This window comes from Phlebotomus argentipes, unplaced genomic scaffold (assembly GCF_947086385.1).
Source record: "Phlebotomus argentipes unplaced genomic scaffold, Phlebotomus argentipes genome assembly scaffold_18, whole genome shotgun sequence".
In the NCBI taxonomy this organism is placed as follows: domain Eukaryota; kingdom Metazoa; phylum Arthropoda; class Insecta; order Diptera; family Psychodidae; genus Phlebotomus; species Phlebotomus argentipes.
Window position 1 is genome coordinate 12,425,416 of NW_026776177.1, and position 24,661 is coordinate 12,450,076.

Below are 24,661 nucleotides of genomic sequence, written 5' to 3' on the forward strand. Positions count from 1 at the left end.
CATAATCGTCTTGTGTCGGCATTTACAAGATTTTTATTGTCACCTTTTCACGCCAAAATGAACACTGTGAATACGCGCGCTGTGCCATTTTCTCAATAGAGAGACTAGGAAAATGTGTGACAGAGTTTTGGGATGGAGTGAACTGGGACAAAGTTGGAGAAACTTTAGGCAGCACTCAAAGTCATGACAACTCACATTGAATGAAACTTATGTGTTCCTACGAGAGGAAAGCACAATGAAAGGGTTGTGAAAATTTCATTAATCCCTTACATTATTTACAATTCCCGTGTGACTTCTTTGTCGAAATTATAACAACTGAGTCAAAGAAGCTACACAACAATTGATCACAAGTAATTAATTCTTTAACATTGCAAGCGTTTAGAAATTACTTCGAAGCATTTTAATTGAAAAGAAAAATGCTAATCCGACTAAGATTCTCAAGTTGCATCTGTAAATTTTGCTGATACTTTTCGACAAAAATGGGATGTAATTTTTCTATAATATAATAAAATTACAAACACATCATGCGATTTTAGTCTTCATAGCCTAAGAGCTGGTTCGGCTCTTTTGCCCAATCTGCCGAATAATTCAATAAGAAGCGAATGAAAAAGGGCGGATAATCTTATAGAAGAAAATCACCACAATTTCTGGGGATAAAGTTGTTGACACTTGAGCTTATGGTCTTAAGTGGGCAATGGTCAGTCAGGAAAAAAAACTTATAGATTTGCTGTAGCGAATGCGAGCTCATTAAGTCGGATATACGTCTCGATTATCTCTTTTGTGGGGATGATTATATCATTTTGATACCACACCCCTGAATAGCCGCATATGTGGCGCAGGGCAGTGAATATATGGCTGATTGACGTGGAAGACGCGGAATGACAATAGAAATTGAAAAGTGAATCAATAGCATGTGGCGTTGAATTGAAATGGAACCACAGAACCGTCACAGTATGGTATATATATTTAAGTCACAGTAATGAGTTTATTCTTTGTGGCTTTTCAACTGCACTGATGCCTTCAGCCAGTTAGTTTGTAACTCACCCTTCGCATTGTTATTTATTCTATTTGCCAACGCCCACGGAATTTCCCAACCACTCCTTCATTTTTCCTGCCTGAACGACTATGAGACACAGTCTTTTGTGCCTTCATTTGCTCCGCACTCCCTAGCTTGGGGCGCTTTTGGAAGTCGAGCTTTCACCTGGTGTCACGCAGAAACCAACCGAGATTTTCACGGCAGCCTGAGTGAAAATTCAATTGAACGCGTCACGTGGAAAAGTCACAAGTACTTCAACCTTGAGTAATTGAAAGAATATCTGAAGAGAGATCTTCGTCAATATTAAGACTCGTGTTCTTTTAATGAGGGCTTCTGTCAAGGAGAAACGCTCGAACTAAGAGAATGAGAGTTCGTGTAGAAGTTGATGTTTCACTGCAAAGTGGATTTTCTCTGATCTTATACTTTTTTTCTTGCGGAACATAATTAACATAGCAATTATGAAATTCATTCAGAATCAATTGGGGACAGTGAACTTCTGCTTGTCTTGTCGCACTTCAATTACCCAATTCTGTGCTGGAATCTTCATTCAAACATCATAAAGTTCCGCTCACAGAATCAACAGGGAATAAAGTTTTTGAGAATAAACTTTCCATAAGTTTACTCATCATTGGGAGTTTCAAAAGCCATAAATCACCAAATTATTGAGTGAGGAGAATATAATTAAATTAGTAACTCTCTTTTTATCTACACAACATCTTCTCTTTGAACTTTTGGCAATTTTGCATGGCAACATATATCAAGAATGCGAAGCATCTGAAAAGAGGTGTTACTCTGTCACCGGAAAAAATATAAGAGAAAGTGTAATTTTTTTGAATTCTGACTTCATTTTCCGGGAATTTGCAATACATTTTATTCAAATGGAAATTCCTGAACCACTCTTTAATCCAATTTTTCGCCCTCAGAAATACACTTTGTCAATTTGGACAACGATGGACCTTCGTGGAAATTTCATTGTCATTTGATTCAATTTGCCAAAGTTCATTTTCTCGCGAAAAGCGGCAGTAATTTCGGGCGATGTTTGTGGATATTTGAGGGCGTCACAAAAGTTGTTAATGACGTGCTGCTTCACAACACACATTATTTTTGCCGTCTTTTGTGCTCTTTCGACAATGAGGAGTGTTTGGCTTGCATTTGCTACACTCTGTGGACAGATTAATTAATTTAGACTGAGAAGAATTTGATGGCATAGATCTTTAATATTTCACCAAAAGTATTTCACTCAAAGTCACACAAATAAACTTAAGTATGCTAAACAACCATTTGACAATGAGATGACACAGAATGATTTATTTATGATAATTAATTGTTAGGTTCCGCGTTAAAAGCAGTAATCAAAAACCCATTTATCATTTACTGAAGAAAATATATACACACAAAATACTTGAAATAGGGTTAAAGTGAAATTCTGGGGTCGATCAACCAAAAAATTCAATATTGAACTGTAGCCTATAACCTTGAAACACAACGCATCAGGGAATCTTTTGGGATAGCATCGATCAATTTTTTCAGCACAACCCGTCCTTTAGTTATAACTTTAGAATACAAACAGCATATCGTGTGTTTCACATGAAAGTGGCCTTTATTCCCCCTTCACGGTCAATTGAAGAAGGAATTTGTGCCAAAAGTATGGCAGGAATGGCAGCAAATTAAATTTGATGTGCTTTCGCCCACTTTTTGGTCTCCCATTTCTGAAAAATTCACTGCGGAAGGAGCATGTAATTTTTCCTCCTTTCACGACATTCTTCCAATCCATCGACCCATACATCGTATACCTCTCGATGCGACTTCCGCCTTTGGAATTCCCCCGAGTCACAAAAGGGATGGAACAGTTGTAAAACACATAAGTAGATCACATAAATAGAATTTACAAAAAATCCCTCTTCCCATAGCGAGTTAGAGGCATCAATAAATATGGGAAGTGAAGGAAATTAAGTGGGGAAAAATTGTTTTTTGAAACAGTGTAGTAGATCGGAAGTGAGAAAAGTCAACAATAGACTTCAGTATCTCATGGAACATTGAGGATTTTGTTTTCTTAATGCTTTCTATATTTCCTGAGAGGGTTCATGGATTAATTTATCCCCGAGGCGCAAAGAACTGAATTAGGTCAGAGCGTACGGAAAATTTATACCCGAGAATATAAGTTTAACGGAAAAATCTAGTATTTAAGTTGTATAACTATAATTTGTGTCATTTGTACAAATACAATAGATTATCTTCAAAATCAGCTGCAAGAAACTGTCATAATACCCAATAGATTTTGGTAGTAAGTGCTTTACTTGCTGCGTGAGAACTCCGCATTTATCAATAATAATTGCTCAGGTTCAAGAGAATCAAATTTGCATCCTCGACAATAATCTTATTGAGGAAGTCTCCAATAACGTGGAGAAACTGAAGTGAACGATAGATTTTATGGTTTCAGCATCTTCAAGTTCTGTCGGAAAAGCTTGATATTGTCAGTTATGTTTCTGATAACGTATTTTCCCATCCTATTTATAGTGAAAGGTACACTAGTCGTATATGGATTAAACCGTCACTGAATTATTAATCAGTCACAAAAAAATAGAGTATTTCGTCTTCTATATTTCTCGCTCTTCAGACAGTTACAAATTGAGCAAATTCCTGCTTAAATTATAGAAATCAGTCACTTTTTCTGCAATTTCATCATCCGCATTAATGCTTTAGGTGTATTTACTCATGCGATAGAGCAAATAAAGAGCTTCAGTGTTTGTACACTGTATGAGAAAAATCAATAAATCTTCTCCTCAAGCAGTGTAAATTCAAATTGAGTGTCATCAAACACACTTTTCCCTTTAACACCCCCACCAATCTTTTTGTTGTCCTCCGCCGCACTCTGAAATGAACTTTTTGTGTGTGTTGACATGAGCCCAGAGGATTTTCCACCCCCACCAACCCGTGCCAAAGCTCGCACGAACGCACACACTGTGCAGAAGTGGGCTAGAGACGTACATTAAATATAAAACTTAATACATTCCCCATCCGCGTGGTTGGATGGGGAATTTAATTTTCTCAATTGAGCAATCTATTTAATTTTGTTTTTACACACATTCAAGAGTGGAGAGACGTGAAATTGGGCGCTCGATAAGACATGAAGCGTATTCCTCTTTGTCGAGCTATTTTGAGGGTTGCGGAATGAGATGCATTCAAATAAAGTGGCCAAATTATCATGGCTAGAGCTTTTCGCTGTAAAGCACAAATGCACTGGATTAATTCAGTCTGGTAGAAACGACCCAAGCAATATGTTGAATCGTGCAATTTTAGCGACTCAACACAATGCACTATTAAACTGGAGGGCAGTGATTGTTCGCGTGGTGCAGGAGCCAAATGGATAGAAGTTGCGCCATTGTTCACAAAAACGTGCTTTTAATGTTGATATTGGCATTTTTTCAACTTTTCAAATTAAACTTTTCCAATGTTAACGTTAGCCTATTGCAAATGCAAGTGTAAATGTTTAATTTTTGAAATTCTGCTTTGGAATTTCTCGACTATTTTCAAGACTATGTCCTTGTCTGCTCTATGCATGATTAATTGCAACATTTCAAGCATAACACCATAATTTGCTGTAAAGCATGCAATAACTTGTCTACATTCCTCCATGGTTCGGAATTCACAAAATTGAATATTTCAATGGAGAGTGTTTGTGACAAAGAAAGTTTCAAACTTGATTGGAGTTACTAGAAAGAATTACTCACGAAATATTGCATCTTTACAGCGAAGAGGGAAAAGTTTGTGACAAGTTGGATGAAAGTTGACAATTTTCCATATGATTCGAGGCTCAGCCCGGAAAATGATGCATAAGAAATGGGGAATTGTAAGTAGATTTTGCAAGTATCTTCAGAAGAATTCTCATATTCATCAAGAGCATCTTCCTCTAAAATATGCATACTATCTGCCATGGAACATTACATATTCAGTTGGGTTTCACAAAGTGAATTTGCAGGAGAAATTTTTGCGAAAATTGCAAATGAAAGGGATTTATGGTATTTCATGTGAAAAGAATCCCAAGCAACACACTTTCCCTTTATGAATACCATATCATCAACTATTTCAAAAACATATACGACATTCTATTCATACCTCCTCAGCAGGAGCAGAAAGTATCCAAATGAATTTTATGACTCCACATGAAAGGGGGAGAGCGATTTTTCCGCACACAGCACAAGTGAAGTGTATTTCGCTTAAATTTGTCCAATGAAAATCCCACAAATTGATTTCTACACAATGTATTGCTGTACATAGTGATAATACGCGATTTCCCGATGAACTTTCGCAACTCATCTGCTCTGAAGAGAAACTTTCTTCGCCATTACATTCCCATGATAGGGACGCAGCAAAATAGCAAAGAAGTGGACAAGTTTTCGCGTTAAGCTTAATTGAATGTGACAGAGGAAAGTTGATATGGGTAATAAAATTCAGTTGAGGCGATGTAAGCACTTGAAATGGTGTGTCATTAAAAAACAATTTAACACCATTTTCGATCAACAGTGCAGACAAAAAGCTAAACACCTCCGCATATACGTAAGTTCTTGCGTTTCTAAGCTTTTTATCCGATTTCTAGGGGTGGAAAATTAAACAAAATGGAACAATAAGAAAAAAAAACTCAAGCATACTTTTGAGATTATTGATTGTTCACATGCGAAATACTGAAAATAAAAGTTCAGAAGTCAGCAAGTTTTTAATCCCTGAAACTCCCTTCTGAATCCAGCAAAGATGATCCTTCGGTATTGATAAGTTTCACAATTACTTCGGCAGGATTATAACTTTGTGGGAAATATGAACATACATATATATCTATATGTACATATGTCTTGTCTTGCGTCATAGAAAATCCTCATCTGAGAAAATTGATAATAAGAAGGCGATTAATAGTCAGAAGAGCGATAAATTGCCCACAAATCTTCAAGAGCTTAACTGTGCTGAAACACTAAATAGATAGTAAGCATTGTTTCACTCATTAAATTAATTAAATAGCTCCAAGAGAAATTTGCGAAATGGATGAGGGTATGAAACAAGTCTGAGAGAACTTTTAAGACACTGAAGAAAGTTCTTCATTTTTCGATAGTGGTTTGAAAGTTGGACACCGCAAGGTGAGTGTTTCAACATTTACCAGCATAGTTGTAAATTTAGGGCAATTTGCATGGTTTCGGGCAAGGCATAATTTATAGACTTTTTATGGATGAACGCAATTATAATATGTGACATTGTAGGTATACTAATAAAAGCACATGAAATCATAATTTTCCTTTCATATCATGCTTAGAGTCCTTTGAGTAATAAACAACATACCCTCTTATCTATATTATATTATATTGTACTGTATAAATATGTATACCATGTACTTTCCAGTGATATTAACTATTAAAGAAATAAAATTATTTAGTGAATAAATTATAGTTGAAATCGATACAATCACAGGAGGAATGTGAGAACTGAAAAATGTCCAATTTTATTATGAAAAATTCAAGTTATGAAAATGGTTTCGTCTGTGCTTTATTCATTTAAATATATATATATATGTGGTGATATTTCACATTGATAGACTATTGAACTTAATTGACTCCTCAATACTCCTGACCTGAACGGTGACTATGCTAAACTACGTATAGTAGCATAAGGGACATTTTCAATAATCTTTGAGTATGTCTCTATAACAGACCCGCGAGACGACTCTATCGATCTAATCAAAGTCTGACTTTTTCGAACTTCGTCTTTGCTTTATTATGGAAGAGGGCCGCGAACAATATGCAGCAATTTAGCAGGTGAGATTTCTGATACACGATTGGTTACCGCGGACATTAATATTTAACTGCTCTCTATAGGCACAGAATAACAAGTTCATGCTATTAAATTTGCGTCAAATGATAACTAATTTATGAGATGGAAAATGCTCTATCTCCTCATCATGACTGCAAAAATACCAATTATTTATTTATGCGACATTCTACCTTTTCCCTCTGCTGTCATAGAAGAATTGCGCTCCAGCCAAATCCCCCCGAACTGATCCCATGTAATCCCGAAAATCATGTCTTAAGCCCTGTGCTGAAGGGGTGGTCTTTCATAGTTCTCATGTGGATGTAGAAAATTCATAGGGCGCTTTTTTGTCGCTCATACCCAAAAGTTTTTGCCATATGGGTCTCAATACGTGTCTCTTGTGAGAAAACTCAGCGGGGGTGTTAGAATATTATTGGGATCAAATATACGCAGTACAAAGATGTGCCGCAGGGCTGATAGAGGTTGTTACCTTTCATGGAAGTTTCAGGTGAATGAAAACTTGCGAAAATCCAGTCGTGTTTAAGCAGAATTATTGGATTTCTCTCAGACTCACTTATGGTCTTCGTTGAATGAGAAACTTTCGATGATGCATCGCACGTTATGGTAAACTTTCATGAGTTTCTTGCTAACTTATCAGCCTAATTTCCATATGGTGCAAATTGATGCCTGGGGAGAGCTCAGAAAAGAGACCCTCAGCTTTGTGTCCTGAAAGACATTCCTTGCCTCAGCAATGAAGTGATGTGTGAGCAAATTTGCGTTGACTTTTTGCATTTGGCCACCTTAACAGTTCTCAGTTCTCCCATTGTTTGATTCCCTTTGACACGGAACTTGCGTGCGAGTCAAGAAAGAGAAATCGACAATGAAGACGTGAAATGTTGGACGTGAGCAAGATTACTTTTGGAGGTGGATAAGGTGGCTTTTCGCTGGAAAATGCCACTCGAACGAGGGTGAATTTTTACTTTCACGGCACTTTCACTTCTCACGAATGGGTGAAAGTGTGTGTCTGTGTGTGTGTGTGGTTTATTTATGAAAATATTTTGTGTCTTCCAAGAGCTCCCACTAAATATTTTGTCAAGGAGAATATTATCATGAGAACATCTCCTGCTCACCCTCGTCACATTTCTCACATCCCCTTAAATACTGCATTATGGTAAAAATTGTCTTTCTCTTGGGCACGATGAGAAACTTCACCAAAAGTCAAGGATTTTCACCACGATATTAATGGGCAGCAAAAAATGCGAGTTCTAGAGACATTCAAGGTGGGGGGATTGATAAGGGACAAAATAACGGCATGGGTTGGAAAAGGAAATCAATGAGCAACACAAGTTTTTTTTCCAGAGATTATTTATGCTTGACATTTTCAGTCATTGATGGAACTTTTTCGCGGGTGTTTTCGCGATAATTTGTCACTTTGAGAGCTTTTTTTGGCTGTCGATTTCATCTTTCGTCGCCGACAACATTAAATCCACGTGACAACGCGCTTCAGCGCGAAAAATCCATCGCGTCAGTACGCGGATGCTTTTAACAGCAGGAACCATTCACCTCAAATATTGTGACTGTCAACTTTTTATGAGGAAAATCCCCGAAAATTGTTCACCATTGATAGCACTTTTGACGTATTTTAATGGGGAAACAATTACATGTTCTCAGCCCTTTGCTGTTCACTCAATAATCTCCATTAATCACTCCCTTCTTGGTTGGTGTTCTAGGTCAAGTTGTTGACACAGTCTGTCTATTCAGACATTCAAACAATTGAGACAACACAATTACATTTGAAGCCTAGAGAGAGAGAGTATGCAAAATGTGAAAAGATGACACTAACTAAAATCTCATGGATATTCTCAAAGGTTAAATTCTCATGCTTTGCAACTTTATGATATTTGTTATTTCAAGATCACCCTGAGGCGTGTGCCTCATTATATCCTTCTGCATTCAACATTGCCCACGAATGTATCCAATAACTTCATTCTGCCAGCGACATTTGCAAATAAACACGCAAATTTTCGCCTGAGAACGCGTCGTAATTGAAACTTTCTATATAAATGTATATCACGAAAATTCCACACATCAGGGAAAATGCATGGTTGCGAGATTATACCGTGAAAATACAGCAACTGCCAATTTTGTGATTATTCACATTGCCATGTGCAATTTTGTTATTGAATGACAGAGCCAACGACATAAAAACAGCAACACATCTATTGACAATCATAGTGTTAATTTGATGTGATGATAAATGTCACATACGTATGAATGTAAATATGCATGCATATCACTTCTTGTAGTGTGAACGGAATTATTGGTCATTGCTGGATGGCGAGAAGTTTTGTGTATAATCATTTGCCCACCAGCTGTGTGATCCTGAAATCTCATTAACGTCAATTACCGTGTCTGAATTTAATTACAAACGGACTCCGGGCAAGATCACAGTGATACATTCCAGGACGTAATTTCAAAATGCAGGGAATGTGTGTGGCTTGTTGGAAAATAATGGTGTTGCGGGTGAATTAATTTCCGGAGGTCATCGGAAGTATCGCGCGACAGAAAAATCTACACACACATGATCAACATAGCAGGATTTCCTCGTAATTTCCTCGAATTACGTGATTTCCCGAGTGATTTGAGCGCAAGATTATCCTAATGGGCCATTTAAATTTAGATTGTAAATTTATTTAAATGCAGAGAGAAATTGTGTGCTTCTCAGAGAAGTTTAAGATTAGAAGTGTCTTTGAAAAAATTCAAGCTATCAATTTCTTTTTGATTTGGCAAGAACAGAGTTTCATCGGTCGGTTTGCGTTTTTCGCCTGATTATACCAAAGAGTATTTCACACAGAGTGTCAACAAATTCACAGGTATTATTTGTCATTTGCCTATCAACCTAATTAGATCTCACTTCCAGTGACATTTCCCATAATTTTCTTACTCCGAGAAAATAAAACATTCACTTGAAAATCCTCTCTTGACCTGCCAAATCACTTTAGAACAATTTTCACCCATATTTCGCTTGACCAGATTCAATCCCAATCTCCGCATTTGATGTGTGTGAATTCAGCCCTGAAATCAAAACAACGTGAAAGCTCTTTAGGCTGGAATCAAGTGAAGTACTTTTGAAACTCAAAACTTAGCATATTGAATTTTGCCGACAGGTAATTCACACTTGAAAACCCTTCGACATGCGCTCACGAAAATTGACAGTGAGATGCAATTGATCGAATTTCCGAAGCAATTAACAATCATGTGGATATCATCACATCTGGCGAAGCCTGAATAATGAAATAAAAATCCATCCACCAAACAACATTGTGCGCAAAATGGATCAACAAATTGATTTTCCTTTATCATCAATCCTGTTGATTCTATCTTCGCCATTCGCTCTCGTGTGGGTATTTTTATATAGTCTGCTTATCGCACTAATTTAGTGGCTGAAGGACCAGCTGTTTGGCTTCCAATGGACGATGGTGAAATAACAGAAACAGCAGGAAGTCGCCTAAAGTGTTGGGCCATTCACACAAAGTGAGGGGATGACGAAAAGATATGCGGAAAATAGATTCAATGGGAGACGCAAAAGCCCCTCAATTGTTATTCTACCATCGACTCATTTTATCTTCTGAGCTCACACACTGAAATACTCTGTCAAAACCACTGAAGAGCTTGGCAAAATAACGATTTTTTTGGGAGATATTCAGCGAAATAAAACTTATGCATATTCTAACCATAAATGATTGCTTAAAATCAGGTTACATTCCCAAAATTGTAGACTGTGATAATATCACACTATATGTAGCCCAAATTCATATTATCGGTTTATCGATTGCATCAAAACTGGGGCCTTTTGAATATGCATTATGTATAATGAGACACTGTTGTTTCCATTGTTCATCCACCCCCAAAACTGTCCATCATCTGCGTGTTTCCCCTTCGCGCCGAGAACTTCGGCCATTCACGGTCAATTTCAATGTTGATGGCTCTCTGGGCTCTTCACTCCTCGTCTGGTCTACTTCCACTGACAATGAGGAATATCATCATATCAAGATCACCTTTCTTTCTCGGAATTTCCGCTAAAAATTCCTCATTCCATGTCATCCAGCGCTTCTCTTCACTGTGTTATTCCGGCTTATCTTCTCGTGTATCTCATACGAGAATCTCGTGGGTCCTCCACGGATCCTATCTTCGTCATCGGCATAAATATTTACTGTAGAAAAATACTAATCGATACTTTATATCCACGCGCTATTGAACTGCTAAACACCATCACTTTTTGGTTTCTCTTTTAATGCATCACTTAACATGACTCCCTCAGGACGTCGCGGAAATTCCTCATTGGCCGTTTTTGCTTTTTGGAAGGACTTTGTGCCACTAAATGTCTCCAGCACTCAAGCGTATGAGCGAGACAGAGGGTGTGAAATGAGATTCGGTGCTCTTCTCAAAAGACAAACACGACTCCGAACCGTGATTTTGTGAGGCGGTTTGATACAGTGTGATGTGTTCGTTGCGGCGTTTCGAGTACAACTGGCACTCCGAGAAAGCTCGTGGCTCAGCGCACCCGCCATCGAAAGCACACGCCATTGTGGGGCGCTCTTGCCATCGCCGAGTAGTCAATGCTGATGAGCTCGAAGAGTCTCCCGATGGAGTTCACACCGGATCATCGACATACTGCACATTCTCTCCCGTCGCCACTCTTTCGCCGCATCAGTCTTATCTAGGAAAGCTCACCATCAAAAGCTCTCTCTCTCTCCCACTCTGCCTAGTCATATTTTCAAATGAACCCCGCGCAAATGAATTGCAATCTGTGCTAGGATATTAATTATTCTTTTCTTATAATACATGCTGAAGCGCAGAGTTAATTGTGTTGAGCAGAAAAGCTTCCAGTGTTAAAATGATTAGTAACTGCAATCAGGCGGCATTAAATACATTTCCATCGTAAATCCTGGTTCGCATACAGAATTTTTATCTCATTACGTACTGCATTTTTCTAGAATATCACAACTTCTGTGTTCGTGGAGAAAATAAGAGTCGGAAAATCAAAATTACGACAGAGTGTCAAGTATTCATTTTTAAGAGTAATGAATATTTATGAACACTAAAAAATATATATATTCAAGATTGATCCCAAAACTCAGTTATCTTTTATTCAAACAGAACGATGGCTTTCAATGTCCATTTGAATTTCTAATCTCTACAAAGGAAAAAATCCTCACACAATGAGGGTTAATTTGCATTCAGTTATCCTCGAAATTTGTCTGGTCTTCGGACGAAAAATCTCAGTAGCAAAGCTCGACAATAGCGAAGAAACTCTACGCTGTCTGAAATCTAAGATGATGCACAGCACGAGTCATTGTCAAGCTCTTTTGTGAAGAGCAAGAAACCCTCAAGTGAAGTGGCGCCTCAGAGCCCCATCGACTTGGCCACAAATTCAATAAGCTAGAGGTTCAGTTTTCACCGTGTGAAACTCATCAATAGAAATTGACGCGGATTGTAACCAGAAATAGATGCCCCAATTCTTTCTTCCGACCATCTCTCGTCGTCTTGCTTAATTAGATGAATTTTCTAGGCAAGGAGAAAACTTCTCTCGAGAGGATTTATGTGTGTTGCATGGCATGTAACTTGATTTGCAAAGTTCATTGTAACGTTAATATTCAAGCGTGTATTGAGTTTCTGTACGTTCCAGATGGATGTATCAACAATGATACATTCAACAACTAGCAGTTTCCATACCGTCATCCCATGAGGGCATTTTATTGAATTTCCTCCAACATCTTTTCCTCTTCAGCATTGTGTAGATATGATGAGTAAGAGCAAAAATGTGAATATCAAAAAATGAGAATTCTTGCTTCTAAACAAATCATTGCAACCATATTTCTATTTATACACGATAAAACACCGTATGTTGAATGTTCCTTTGTGACACTCTGAAACTGAGACCCAAATCTCTAGCTATGTTCAGGAATTCAGCTCAATCAGTAAGGATATTTCCTTGTGAATTACACTTGAATACAAAGGTGCATTTTCACCCTTCTTCTTTGGCATGTAACCTGCTCTGGAAGTCCTTTTGCGTGTCAAAAGTTCCCTTGAAACACATCCCCGAAAAGTAAGGCGACAACACGAGAAAGTGCTTAAAAGTGTCACAAACTTCCAGAGTGAACGTGGGAAAAGCCCAAAGTTGAGTGAGCTTCGGTGCTAGCAGGAAAAATTTGCATGTTTCTTAATCACTGCAAAGCAATTACGGTTCATGAGAAAATATAACTGTGTGCGAAAATAATACCTCAAGCAATTAAGATGCATTTTGAGTTTAGCTGTTTAACAATGTATTTTGTTCCATGAAAACTTGAGATGAAGTTCGAGATCAAATGGCGTGTCGTGTCATGAAAATTCAGATGGCAATTGCGCAAAACGTCTATTTATAAATTTAATTAATCCCACCATTTGATTGAATTCACAAATCATACCACCGAAGCCCACACACACCAATTAAACATCTCGCACTGTTGAGCTTTTTTCTACATTGATGACTGTCGTGGTGGGTGGCGAAAATTTACAAATTAATTTGCTTGTTTAATAGCGAAATAATTTCATTTGCATAAATCATTAAGCGATAATTTCTCAGCGTTTGCGACTCGCTTTGAAACTTCCCATGACTTTTTTCCCTTCTTCATGGGAGGATTTCTTAATTTAAATTTGATTTCTCAATTAAGGCAACTCTCACGTTACAAGATTCTCTGTGTCCACAGAGCTTCCCTCCAACCAACCATCAGCAAAACATTCCACTTCTTTGCGCCTTTTATATGACTTAAATATATCTCTTCGCCGTTCTAAATTTGAATATTAGATTTCTTCGGCGCCAATTTTATCCTTCCAACTTTATGCCATTTTAAGGCAATGACTGGGAAAAAATCACACTGGGTGAGATGAAGACAACAGACAAATTCCACCAAGTAATTATAGAAGGAGAGGAAAAAATATGAATATAAAAATACACAACCAATCTTGACTCTCTGGGGTGTATCTAATTGAATTCCGTGTTCGACGTACACTTTTAATTTTTACATGCTTCTCTCTATCTCGCTATCGCGACCAATTATCATTTTTCCTCGCCGTCGAAAATGGTTACAATGAAAATGATATTTGAGGCCTGAATGGAAATTGTGACATACAAAATAACTAAAAATTGACTCGTAAAATAATTATATTCTTCCCATCACTCATTTGTCTGTGGGTGGAAGATTGTCTGTGCTTCGGCGAACAAATGCCCTTTTCCACGATTAATCCAGCTTCGTGCAGTGGAAAAATTCTGATTGGCTTGTCCGGAGTCCTTCGGATTACGCGATAGGCGCACGAATTACATGATCGATACGTAATTATCCCCGGAAGTTCGCTGTCAAAGAGGCGAAATAGTTTTCTAAGCAATGGACAGGAGATTGTGCAACGGCATGTATAAAATCAATGGGAGGGAGGGATATGCGAGTGGGCGTGGTACTCAATATCCGAATTTCCTTCCACATAAGCTCATTTCAATCGAGAAAAACACGAGAAGAGGTGATGATATTACATTAAAATTCAAATTCAAATTCCAAATCAAATACCCACCTTCTGCACTAAGATCCCCTCCACAAGTTGATTCAATTTATGAAATTCACGTTAAATTTTGCATGAGTGCCTATAAATAGCGTGCGCTCCCATACAAAGTGTCACTCAAGAAGAAAATTGTGGATTCTATTTGAAATGGCGGGATTCTTTTCTCCGATGGCATCGTGAGAGCTTTTCAAGTATCACTTCAAGTATCATCCTGTAGGTGAAATTGCCACTTTGACCACAGAATTTTGGGTCGATTGGCTCCCCTGGCCATCTTTCGTTCCACGTGTAAGCAAGAGAAGCCCATAAAAAGGCTCCCAATGCGACACAAGTCTTAGTGACGTTGTAATTGTGTTTAGTGACTAAATGAATTGACATCATGTGAGAAGGTTGCCCTATGCCATCGACTTTTGCCGCTTCGTATGCAGAGGAAAATTACATCGAAGGCTGAGTGAAGACAGAAAATTGCCACAATGGAATGTAATTAGACGAAGCTGTCGAGGGAAAAGGTATTGACGCACTTGATTAAGATGACAACAAAGTTCCTCGTCTCTTATAGTAGTATGTTGTGTGCATGATGAAATGCATCAATTTGTGTCGATTAACCCCTTGTCATATTGGTCTTTCACAGCCAGTGTCAAATTAATCATGTCTGAAGAGCGGCATCGGGGTAAATATTTGCTACCTGTGAAATGCACGCGCTAGCGGAATGTGTAACACAACAGCGCTCTTCGCAAATTTCAGTTCTTCACCCCGCACTTTAATCAGTTCAGTCAGATCATCGTAAATCCGGATGAAGAGCCCACCCAAAAGTGGGGTTGCAGCAATAAGTTTAAAACAAAGAGAGAAGATATTGGAAAATTAATGCGGTGAAATCGCGCCGAAAATACGCTCCGTATCACATGAAATTTCGTGAATTGAGATGAATCAAATAATTCCGCCAAATTGGCGCATTTTCCTTCTTTCGCAGCATATCAGACAATTTCCATCTGGAAGAATGGCTCCGAAAATAGATACCTTCCCATTGTAAATTTAATGAGTGTAAATCACATAATTCACAAGGGAAATCCTCCTCAATTCTTTGTGCTCGACTTTTCACACCTTTTTCTCCGTGAAACGTTCACATTTGATGATTTCTTGAGAAAGGATTGAAACATGCTATGTGCAGCCGTATAGTTTAAATTAATCCCTTAATCTTATTCTACACTTCAATTAAATTTTGTACTTAAAAACTCCAATGTCTTACACTAAGTGTACAAATTTTCTAAATGATCACAACCACAGAAGCAAAGCTGGATTGTATTTAAATGAGATAGAGAAAATCCAATTTTCCCTTTTGTGATTTCTCTCTGTAAAATTGCGAAGTGGGAATGGAAATTTGTTAGCTGCCATAAATGGAAAATGACAAGGATAAAGCCGATTCCAAAAGAAACATTTCACGTAAAAATGCAACACTCCGATGTTTGTTTATCTGTAGCAAAAATCCTTCATCAATCTCATTCAATTTCTCTGGCCATGATTGATTAGCACGAAAGGGCCTAAACATTGGCCGCGGAAGAGTCTCTGAAATATGGTTGTGAGTTTTGACATTGCTGAAGATATCGTGACATGTCAGGAGAGAGGCACTCTTCACAATTTAATATATGATTTCCACTCTGTCATCATCTCTGTGTGATTCAATTGAGGAGCGAGTCCAGATGGATAGCACTCTCTCTTGCGATGAAAAGCTCTCATATCGCATCGAAGGGAACTTTCCCTTCTCCTTGTAGCGCCATCACACAGAGCTTTCACGTACTCCGTCTCCCACCCTCTTGAATAGCATGTTATCTCTCAAAAACATCACCCCATCACAGTCGATGGATGTCAATACATGGAAGGCAGACACCGACTTACCATCACTCATTTACTTTTCACAACATTTCCGAAACTAACGAAGTCAATAAAAGTGGTCAACTCTTACCTGAAACGAGAAAAAGCAGAAAAAAGAACATTAACATTATATAAATGTGAAATACAATTAAATTCAACTGAAGGGACAGAGTGTATTTCAAATATTCAATCTGTTTTCCCAACATTTTAATAGCATACGGATGGTAAGAAAATATTCCCAGCAGCATGAGAGTGAAAAGCAAAATGGAAATACTTTTCATGCCTGGCTTTTCAGGTAGATTAAAGACATGAAAGTTAAATTGAATTTCATTGATTCGGCGGAAATGTCAAGAGTAAAGTTTTCATCAAAAGTTTTCACAAAAATATCAAATGGAGAAGTCGAATTTTCCAAAGAAGTGTGTCTATAGAGTCGCAGGTGTCAAACAAATTTCACATTTATAGGGCGAAACCAGCAGCGTACATATGTACATACTGGGTATGTGAAATTTTATGCATATATTCCATCTTCAAACTTTAGTACGGTATTGTTTCATGGGCTTTATTACACAATTTTCAATATCACTAAAAATACTACATTTGACATATTGCAGAAGACAAAATTTTGCCAAAACAAATTATTAATTTAAAATTTTTGTTATCAACTTTATTCTTGAGTAATCTTTCTTTGAAGTAAATATTTTGAAGTAAATGTTTGCTTCCAATGTTCTCTCAATTCTTTACACTTTTCTCTAGAGATTTCCCTTCTGTAAAATTCCACATAAATCACATGATTTTCTTATGAATTGCCTATGAATTCTCATAGGACATTGAGTATTGAGCTAAAATCCAAATAATAAATTTGTGTTTCATTCTCTTGATCCTGATCCCATCCACATTCTTCAACGAAAAGACAGATATACTCTTCAATGTGGTTACCGTTCATCGAATCTCATGCTACCGCGACTGATGTCACTCCACGCTGACATTGATCGTGGTCGCTGGAAGAAGCGCGATCCGCGGCGTGACCCGACACTGGCCAGCGAGATCACCTCGGGTCCGCCGCGCGCCGGGAAGTTAACATTGCGTGCCGCCTTCACAGAGGACGCCGTGGAGCAGCTATCCTCGGACATTCCCAGAGCGCGGTAGTTAACGTGGAATCTGCGGGTCATGTTTCCGCCTCGTGGCAGCTCGGCCACCTCCGCAATAGTCGCCACGGGTGATCCAGGGACTGACGACGAGGTGTCCGACGGCGGAGAACATTGTGCCTCAACTTCTGAATTATTCAGCTTGATGGTTGCTTATCCGTGGACCAGGGGATGCCCATGCGGTGGCATTACTGCCCCCGTCAATTATTTACTCCTCACATGATTACCATCATTCGCCATGGCGTGTCCATTTTTAATGCTCCAACCGTCAACTACCCTCATTTCGGCCCAGTCACTTTCACATGAATCTCAATAGTACGAACTGCGCCCTAACGACTCAAGAGTACCAATTAAACAAACCTCCAACCCATTAAGCTGGGCACTGTTGATGAGGTGTGGGATTCTGGGTGGAAATCTATAGGCGCATTTCAGGAATTCATAGCTTATCATCATCATTCCATGTGCTTTTCCCCAAATTACAATTTCAGCGATAAAACTCAAGCGTAATCCCGCACGAGGGATAAAACCCTCTCCAGGCGGACAAAAAGCGCGAAATGCCGTAAAAATTGCATTGATGCTCACAGTGAGTGAAGAATGGATTATCCGAGCGTGATGCAAAAACGCCCAACCAGCATGAAATATTAATCATGATTGTTGAAAAGTGTGAACAAGAAATATGCAAAATCGCGAAAAGAGAAGTCCTTTTCCCTGCTGGAAAAGCGCGCGCACACACACATACGATACATAGCGTGAAATTTTATTGGGGGGCTTTAAAACAACCATAAAACACGGAACGCACAAAAAGCTCACACTGTGCACACCAAATAGACTTTCACTTTCAATTTCAAAGGAAGTCTCGCATTGTGTGACAGAGAAAATCATTCGTATAATGGAGATTGAGCCATAAAATTTCCTACTTTTATTAGTTCTTTCCTTTTGCCACACACTATTTCACAATCTTGTTACGTGATGTGTGATTAAAATGATTGATTTCTTTCCTATGAAGAATTGTTGTATGTTGTGGCTCGTGGAACTCGGAAAAAGTCAATTCATCATGTCTCCTCTAAGCCAGACTGAAAGAATCCAACTCAAACTTTGAGAGGATCTCACAAAAACTAATGTGTATAGCATAGTTGTTAAGTGATTAGTAGTCTCTATGAGCTCCTCAGTATCTCATTTTCCTTTATTACATCAACAAAGTCCGTGATAATGACAGAGATCCTCTCTTCTGACTAGAATACATATTAGCTTGTGAGCTTTCCATACTGATTCCCGAGTTTTTCCAATTTGCAAGATATGTATTATGAGTAACAGTAATACTTCTCCTTTAACTCCACGCCCCAGTTGAGAGCGAGAAAGTTTCAATTGCACTCATGAATTAGTTAGTTGAGTTGCTGTTGGTGAATTAAAGAAGACGAAGAATGGAAGGCAATAATATCGCACCGAAGAGGTGAGCTAAAAGCACACCTTTATTCCGCTCCGAAATAAGTATCAAAGCACAGAGGCATAGAATATATATCGACTGATTTGTTACCTTCCACGACTTGTGCTAAATATAAGCGAAAGTGATAATTTTTTCCTTCTCATTCTAACTCGTCATTTTCCCCTTTTTCGAACACTTCTCTCGCACACTTGACATTACACTTTGAGTGTCTCACCTGGAGAATGAGGGAAATGTAAATCTACTCAACTTTGTCATTTACAATTGGATAAGAGACCGAACTGAGTCGACATTCAAATGTCACCCCATAATTATATACATCGTGTACGCACTCAATCTCCATCTCTTTGACTGCTTGAAAGCTTCCAATTTTCTTGATAAAATTTGCAATATTCGCTGGGCATTTTTATGAGTTTAACTTTGAAAAGAGGTGACAGAGGAAAGTAAACCATGTTCCTCAATTGTGTCATATACTGTATTCACTGACTCAGACTTATATTTATGTTACGACTTCAGAGCACACATTAAAGAAACTCGCAATGCAGTTTTGGCACCATTGTCACGTTCGAGTTTTGATGGTAAAATATCTCCTGAAGGCGTTAAACTAACCGTAAAATTCTGATATTGGTCACATTTCAGTTCTTCTTGCATCACTGAATTTCAATTTGTAACAAAACCCCAAAAAATCTTCTCTTTTTGCAATAAATCCAGTGGGGAAAACTAGAGTGAAAGCATAAATGAAATATGCATTATCTTCGCCAATTTATATTCATTGAGTGTGGCGAAATCCATTGAAATGCTCGTCATCTGCTCTAGGAAGGAATAAAATTCGCTATAGAGTGTCTCTCTTCGCTGATTTATACGCCCCTTGGGGATTTTTGGTTGGGGACTATGTCAAAATACGCAGGAGTGGAAACAGGGCTCTGGCCCCATTTTCTCTCATCTGCAGGAGAAAGTATACCTTCGAAAAGGTATGGGGAAACATCGTTAAAGAGGCGCTCAAAGGTCAATAGCGAGACACATGGTTGGAAAATTGCACTTTTCCCTATTTTATATATGTACATTCACTATCAAATCACATGGATTCTCGTCTCACAAGCACATTCATTGGGTGCATCTTCGCGGGAGATTTTGTAGCACAACACAAAGGATGGATGTAGCTAGAGGGTAACACAGATTGGGAGTGAAAAATAAAAATCCACATAGAACAAAATGAGAAGGGGTTCGTCTAAGGTGCTCTTGATCATTTCAACACACAAGACCGACAAATGTCAGAGAGCAGGAGCCTCCACAGAGGCCCCTAATCCCTGGCGGAGACACACAGTGAGGTTCACATACGTTTGGGGTTCGACACAGAGTATGAGGATTTGCTAAGGGGTGTTTCTACAGTCGTTACTGATTTATCTAACAACAATATACTTTCTAATACACACAAACACCAAAAGGAGGAAGAATACAGTTTATCAGGCTGTTTCTTCTAATTTAGGAATCGATTCTAGGTCATCATCACGCATTGAAGGGTGGTATTTTTCGGGTGGTCTCCACTCAACTGAGCCGATTTTCTTTTGCTCAACTCACAGACAACACACATTCACACACCCTCTAGAGCGTCATTCGTCTCGCTTCCACTCCCGGAAGACCCCTTGGTTTCCCCACAGAGAGCAAAGGAAAGCCTTCCAGCGTTGTCACAACTACACACGTAAAACATCCAGAGAGGTGGAAAGCTCTCTCTTTCTCCACACAAAAGCTCATCATAAATTCCATGCGAGAGAGCGACTCTCCAGCGAGACTGTGCAAGAGAAAAATTTTCCACAGATGAGCAGAATTTCCCACGCAAATGTTCTTGGGAAAAACCCACCCGAAGAAGAGGTGGACAAATGGAAAATGTCGCGAATTGAAACCTTTCGAATGAGTTGTAGCTTTTGCGGGTAGAGGAAATGTTAGAGGATGTGTCATGAAATATTAAGGACAACATCTTCCGTTGAACACTCATTCCACGGCTGAACTTCCCGTGAGACGTTAGTGAGACTATGACAAATGGGTCAAGTGGAACATGTGTTTCCTCAATGCACATTCCCCAGCCTTTCCAATGATTCTCTCGAGGTTTGGGTAGGGAAACATAGCATTATTGGTATAAATGACTCTTGCCAATTCTGTGCTTCTCACTTGTTTCCTCTCACGTCAACATTTCCCCAATACGGAGGCTCTCAATTTCACAGAATCTGTGCTTTATGTTCAGACAGTGCAAAAGATCTCATTGGCTCGGCTAAAATTCAGGATTTGAAATGCCTTTTATTCAAATTGAATTCAAATATCGGAATTATAAGAGTTCACATACTGCTGATTATATTGGTTACCCAGTCAAGAACTTTGAATTACATTCAAATTTCAATGCATATATTAATACCCCGAAACTCCCAAACTGTTTTAAACTATCCCAATTATTATACCTTAATAATGTCGGTATTTGGCAAGCTTCAAGAACTTTCTTAAAGTCTACGCAACCAGTCGCTCTATACGGTTTCTCTACTCTGCCAGAGTAACAAAGTGGTCAAATTATGTTAAGTTCTAACACAGTTTGTCTGAAATTTACTTTATTTTGAAAATATAGTTTAATATTTTCAAAGGCGACTCTTTGAAGTAAAAACTCGATTACATTTCATGCACGTAAAAATTTCAAACAAAATAATGTACACTTGTATGAAAGACCGAGTTCTGGTTTTATGCTTAAAATTCGATTGTGCTGATCGTTTTTGGCAAATTTTCACTGTTGTTATTTTATTTATAATAGCTTATAGGGTATGTAAATTACTTTTTTGCTTCAAATATAATAATTTCATACATTAATTTGAAGCTAATTAGTAATGTAATGTAGCATGGCAATGAAATAATATGTACATATAATCTTAAGTACGTTTAAACCTCTTCTACATAAAGTCCTTTCAAATACCGCTATGTGTGTGTATTCAAATTCTACCACATTTGCCGCCCCCATTGATAAGTTTCCGTGCTCCACAATCATATCATATCAAGCCACCCTCTCTTCTTGTTTTTATTACCTCCACCACGTATGTCTTTGATGGAATTTCCTCATAAAATTTCCCTACCCCCATCTTAAATACCACACGTCGAATTTCATTATCATATCGCCATACAGTGTGCACATATACTATGAAAAACAAATCACGTGTAATAGACTTTTCATGATTTTTTCTCCATCGAGGCATGCAAAAGGAGACAGTGAATTTAATATTTATCCAACAAATTTATACAACTTCCATGACACCTTTAGCACATGGTTTATTATTAAATTTATTTAAATATGGCATTATCTCGCACAATGAAAATAAATGGCCTCTTTATACCATCCCCAGCTTCCGATGATGAGCACAGAGCCACGGGGTGGCTTTGAGCACACCATTTCACTAATTCATCTCATTTTAATTCTATTGTAAGTTGGATAATAAAGTCACTACGTCATGGAGTTTGCTTCCACCTCACAGAAAGAATCCTCACAAATTGGGAGGTTTGGGTAATGTGAAAAGTGAAGAGGATTGAGCAGAGAACAGCCTAAACTTTGAGAAAACTCAGCAAAAATGTCTGAGATGTTTTTTCTTAGTTAATTTTATATTTTAAAGTACTCACACATACATTTAAGTCATCGAATAATATGCGGTCAGAATTCCATGAATTGGAGGCGAAATTGAAAAATTTACGTTATCAGCATTTTTCTGATATGCGGCGTTTCCGGCACGCAAAATCCAGAGCTTTGCTCATTGATTTTATCACCACTCCTGCCTTCACAGTTGTGCCGCAAAAATATCATTCTAACAGAGACATTTGCAAAAGGAAAATGTGAAAAGAGCAGAATTCAAGGAGAAAGAATGGAATATTTTCTTAAGACATGTTATACTGAGAAGTCATGTTAAATTTAGTTAAATTCAACACTTTAAACACTCTTTTTGAAATTAAAAAAGCATCCTCCAATTCCATCTCTCTACTTAATTAATTACATTCTATCCGTGTAGCGACGAGATTTTTTGAAAGAATGTGATTTCACAAGGGATGAAGGGCTTCATTAGTGCCACATTTTTAGGCGAGCACTCCATGCAACTATTTTAATTATGCGCTACGATGCAATTACTTGGGAGAAGGAAAATATTATGTGCTTAAATGCAATTTCTCTAATGGATTTTCCGTTCACTGATGCGGTTTGAGTTGTACACAATAATAATTGAGCTTTTTAATCCAGAAATTGTGTTTTATATTACAGTTAAGAGTTGTTGAGATTGAAACTTCATTTGACAAAATGCTGAAGGATATAAAATATTACAGTTCTTCGAAATAACGCATGCAATGGAAGAGCGTTGAATGAAACTTCAACAGAATTATTTGCCACACATTGCCTTTCATAAAGCTCGAACAGGTTTGAGTTAAATACTTTCATTTGAAGGTCAGTGAGATGAGCTTGATGAGATCAAAAGAACTTTCAGTTGACATGAGATTTTATTTGTCAAAAGATGGTTTTCGACCCTCATTTGAACTCTGCTCGTGTCCACTCACCCGCAGTTTGTTCGTGAAATTTGAAATCAAATACAACCCCATTTGGCCAAATTACCCATCGAGCTTCCATATACTCTCGCACTAATGGAAGAGTATATTTTTATCCCTTCGGCAATCGAAAGACTGACAGTGAAAAAATGAAGCTCATGAAAGCGATTCTCTTCATGGACTTCACTCGAGGTCTTTATGAATTTTTCGTGCACAGAATATTTTTTCGCACGTAAACACATCATGAAAAGACAAGCTGAAGCCCTTCTTATTGCCATTCTATGGACTAAAAGGAAATTTGTTAGGAAGAAAATTCTTGCATAAAATCCATGAAATTAGTTTCAAAAATTGCACTGACAACTAATGGAAACTTTTTTAACTTTCTCATTCCTTCTTCTTGGATAATTTTAATTCAGTTACCTATGAAAGTGGCAAATGCAAATCGGAGCAGAGCGATAATGCAATCAACTTTCCACCCCAATGAAGCTTTAGAGAGAAGTTTGAAAGTTCTGTCCTCCTAACTATCATATTGAAGTCTTTAATATTATGGTAATAGACATGGGCGTCATAGTCACGCGCGTTCCCTCAAGCCACAAACACGCCATTGTACATTGCAATTGTATCACAGTTTTGAACTTGAATCAATGAACGACATGCATAAAACCATTTTTTATTTGGTAAATATATATTCTGGACAAACCTTTGCATGAAATAACCACAAATATGAGCTTTGAGGAAAACTTTTATTTAAACATTTATCATCATTTGATGTATAGTGGAAAGCTGAAGAGAGAACCTGTGGAATGCTTGAATTATTCGCATGAAAAATGTGATGTTTTTGCTTAACAAACTCATTAAATATCATATTTTTGAGCACTTTGGTCGTCATTTATATTCATGAAAAACGGAGAAGAATGTTGTGCACTTAACTTCACATGGAAAAGCTTGCATCATACAAAAGCATATTACGTATCTATCTATAACAATCACTTGCTAAATTTGAGAGTTAACCACTCAGTCAAGACATTTTCTCACTTCCTTATCACTTTTATAGCGCAAACATCATTTCCAGGAAGACGCTATCATTGCGTTCATGGCGACGGAATTGTGGGCATCAGCAACCTCACGCACTTTCCACAACAAAAAGCCACCCTCAAAGTCATTGCCCATGAATCGTCCGGGGGTGGGAAAAGCCCGCGTGGGAATTCGCAGTGTTTTGTTCTTTATCGTCACCGTGGG

The 24,661-nt window shown here is 38.1% G+C and overlaps 1 protein-coding gene across 14 annotated transcripts in view; it reads right to left on the reverse strand.

Annotated features, from left to right (window-relative positions):
* Positions 1–24,661, reverse strand: part of LOC132261215 (potassium channel subfamily T member 2) — a 73,667-nt gene that overhangs the window by 36,469 nt on the left and 12,537 nt on the right. For 9 of the 14 annotated variants that reach the window (XM_059759874.1, XM_059759884.1, XM_059759880.1 and 6 more), the window contains exon 1: positions 10,885–11,337. The exons of 3 other annotated variants lie outside the window; for them this stretch is intronic. Coding sequence is in view for 2 of the 11 variants with exons in the window: in XM_059759886.1 (XP_059615869.1) it covers positions 17,222–17,454 (233 nt within the window). In the remaining 9 variants the exon portion in view is untranslated. Of the gene's footprint in view, positions 1–10,884; positions 11,338–17,221; positions 17,485–24,661 lie in introns of those variants that run through there. 2 more of the 14 variants (XM_059759886.1, XM_059759873.1) reach the window with 1 other exon arrangement.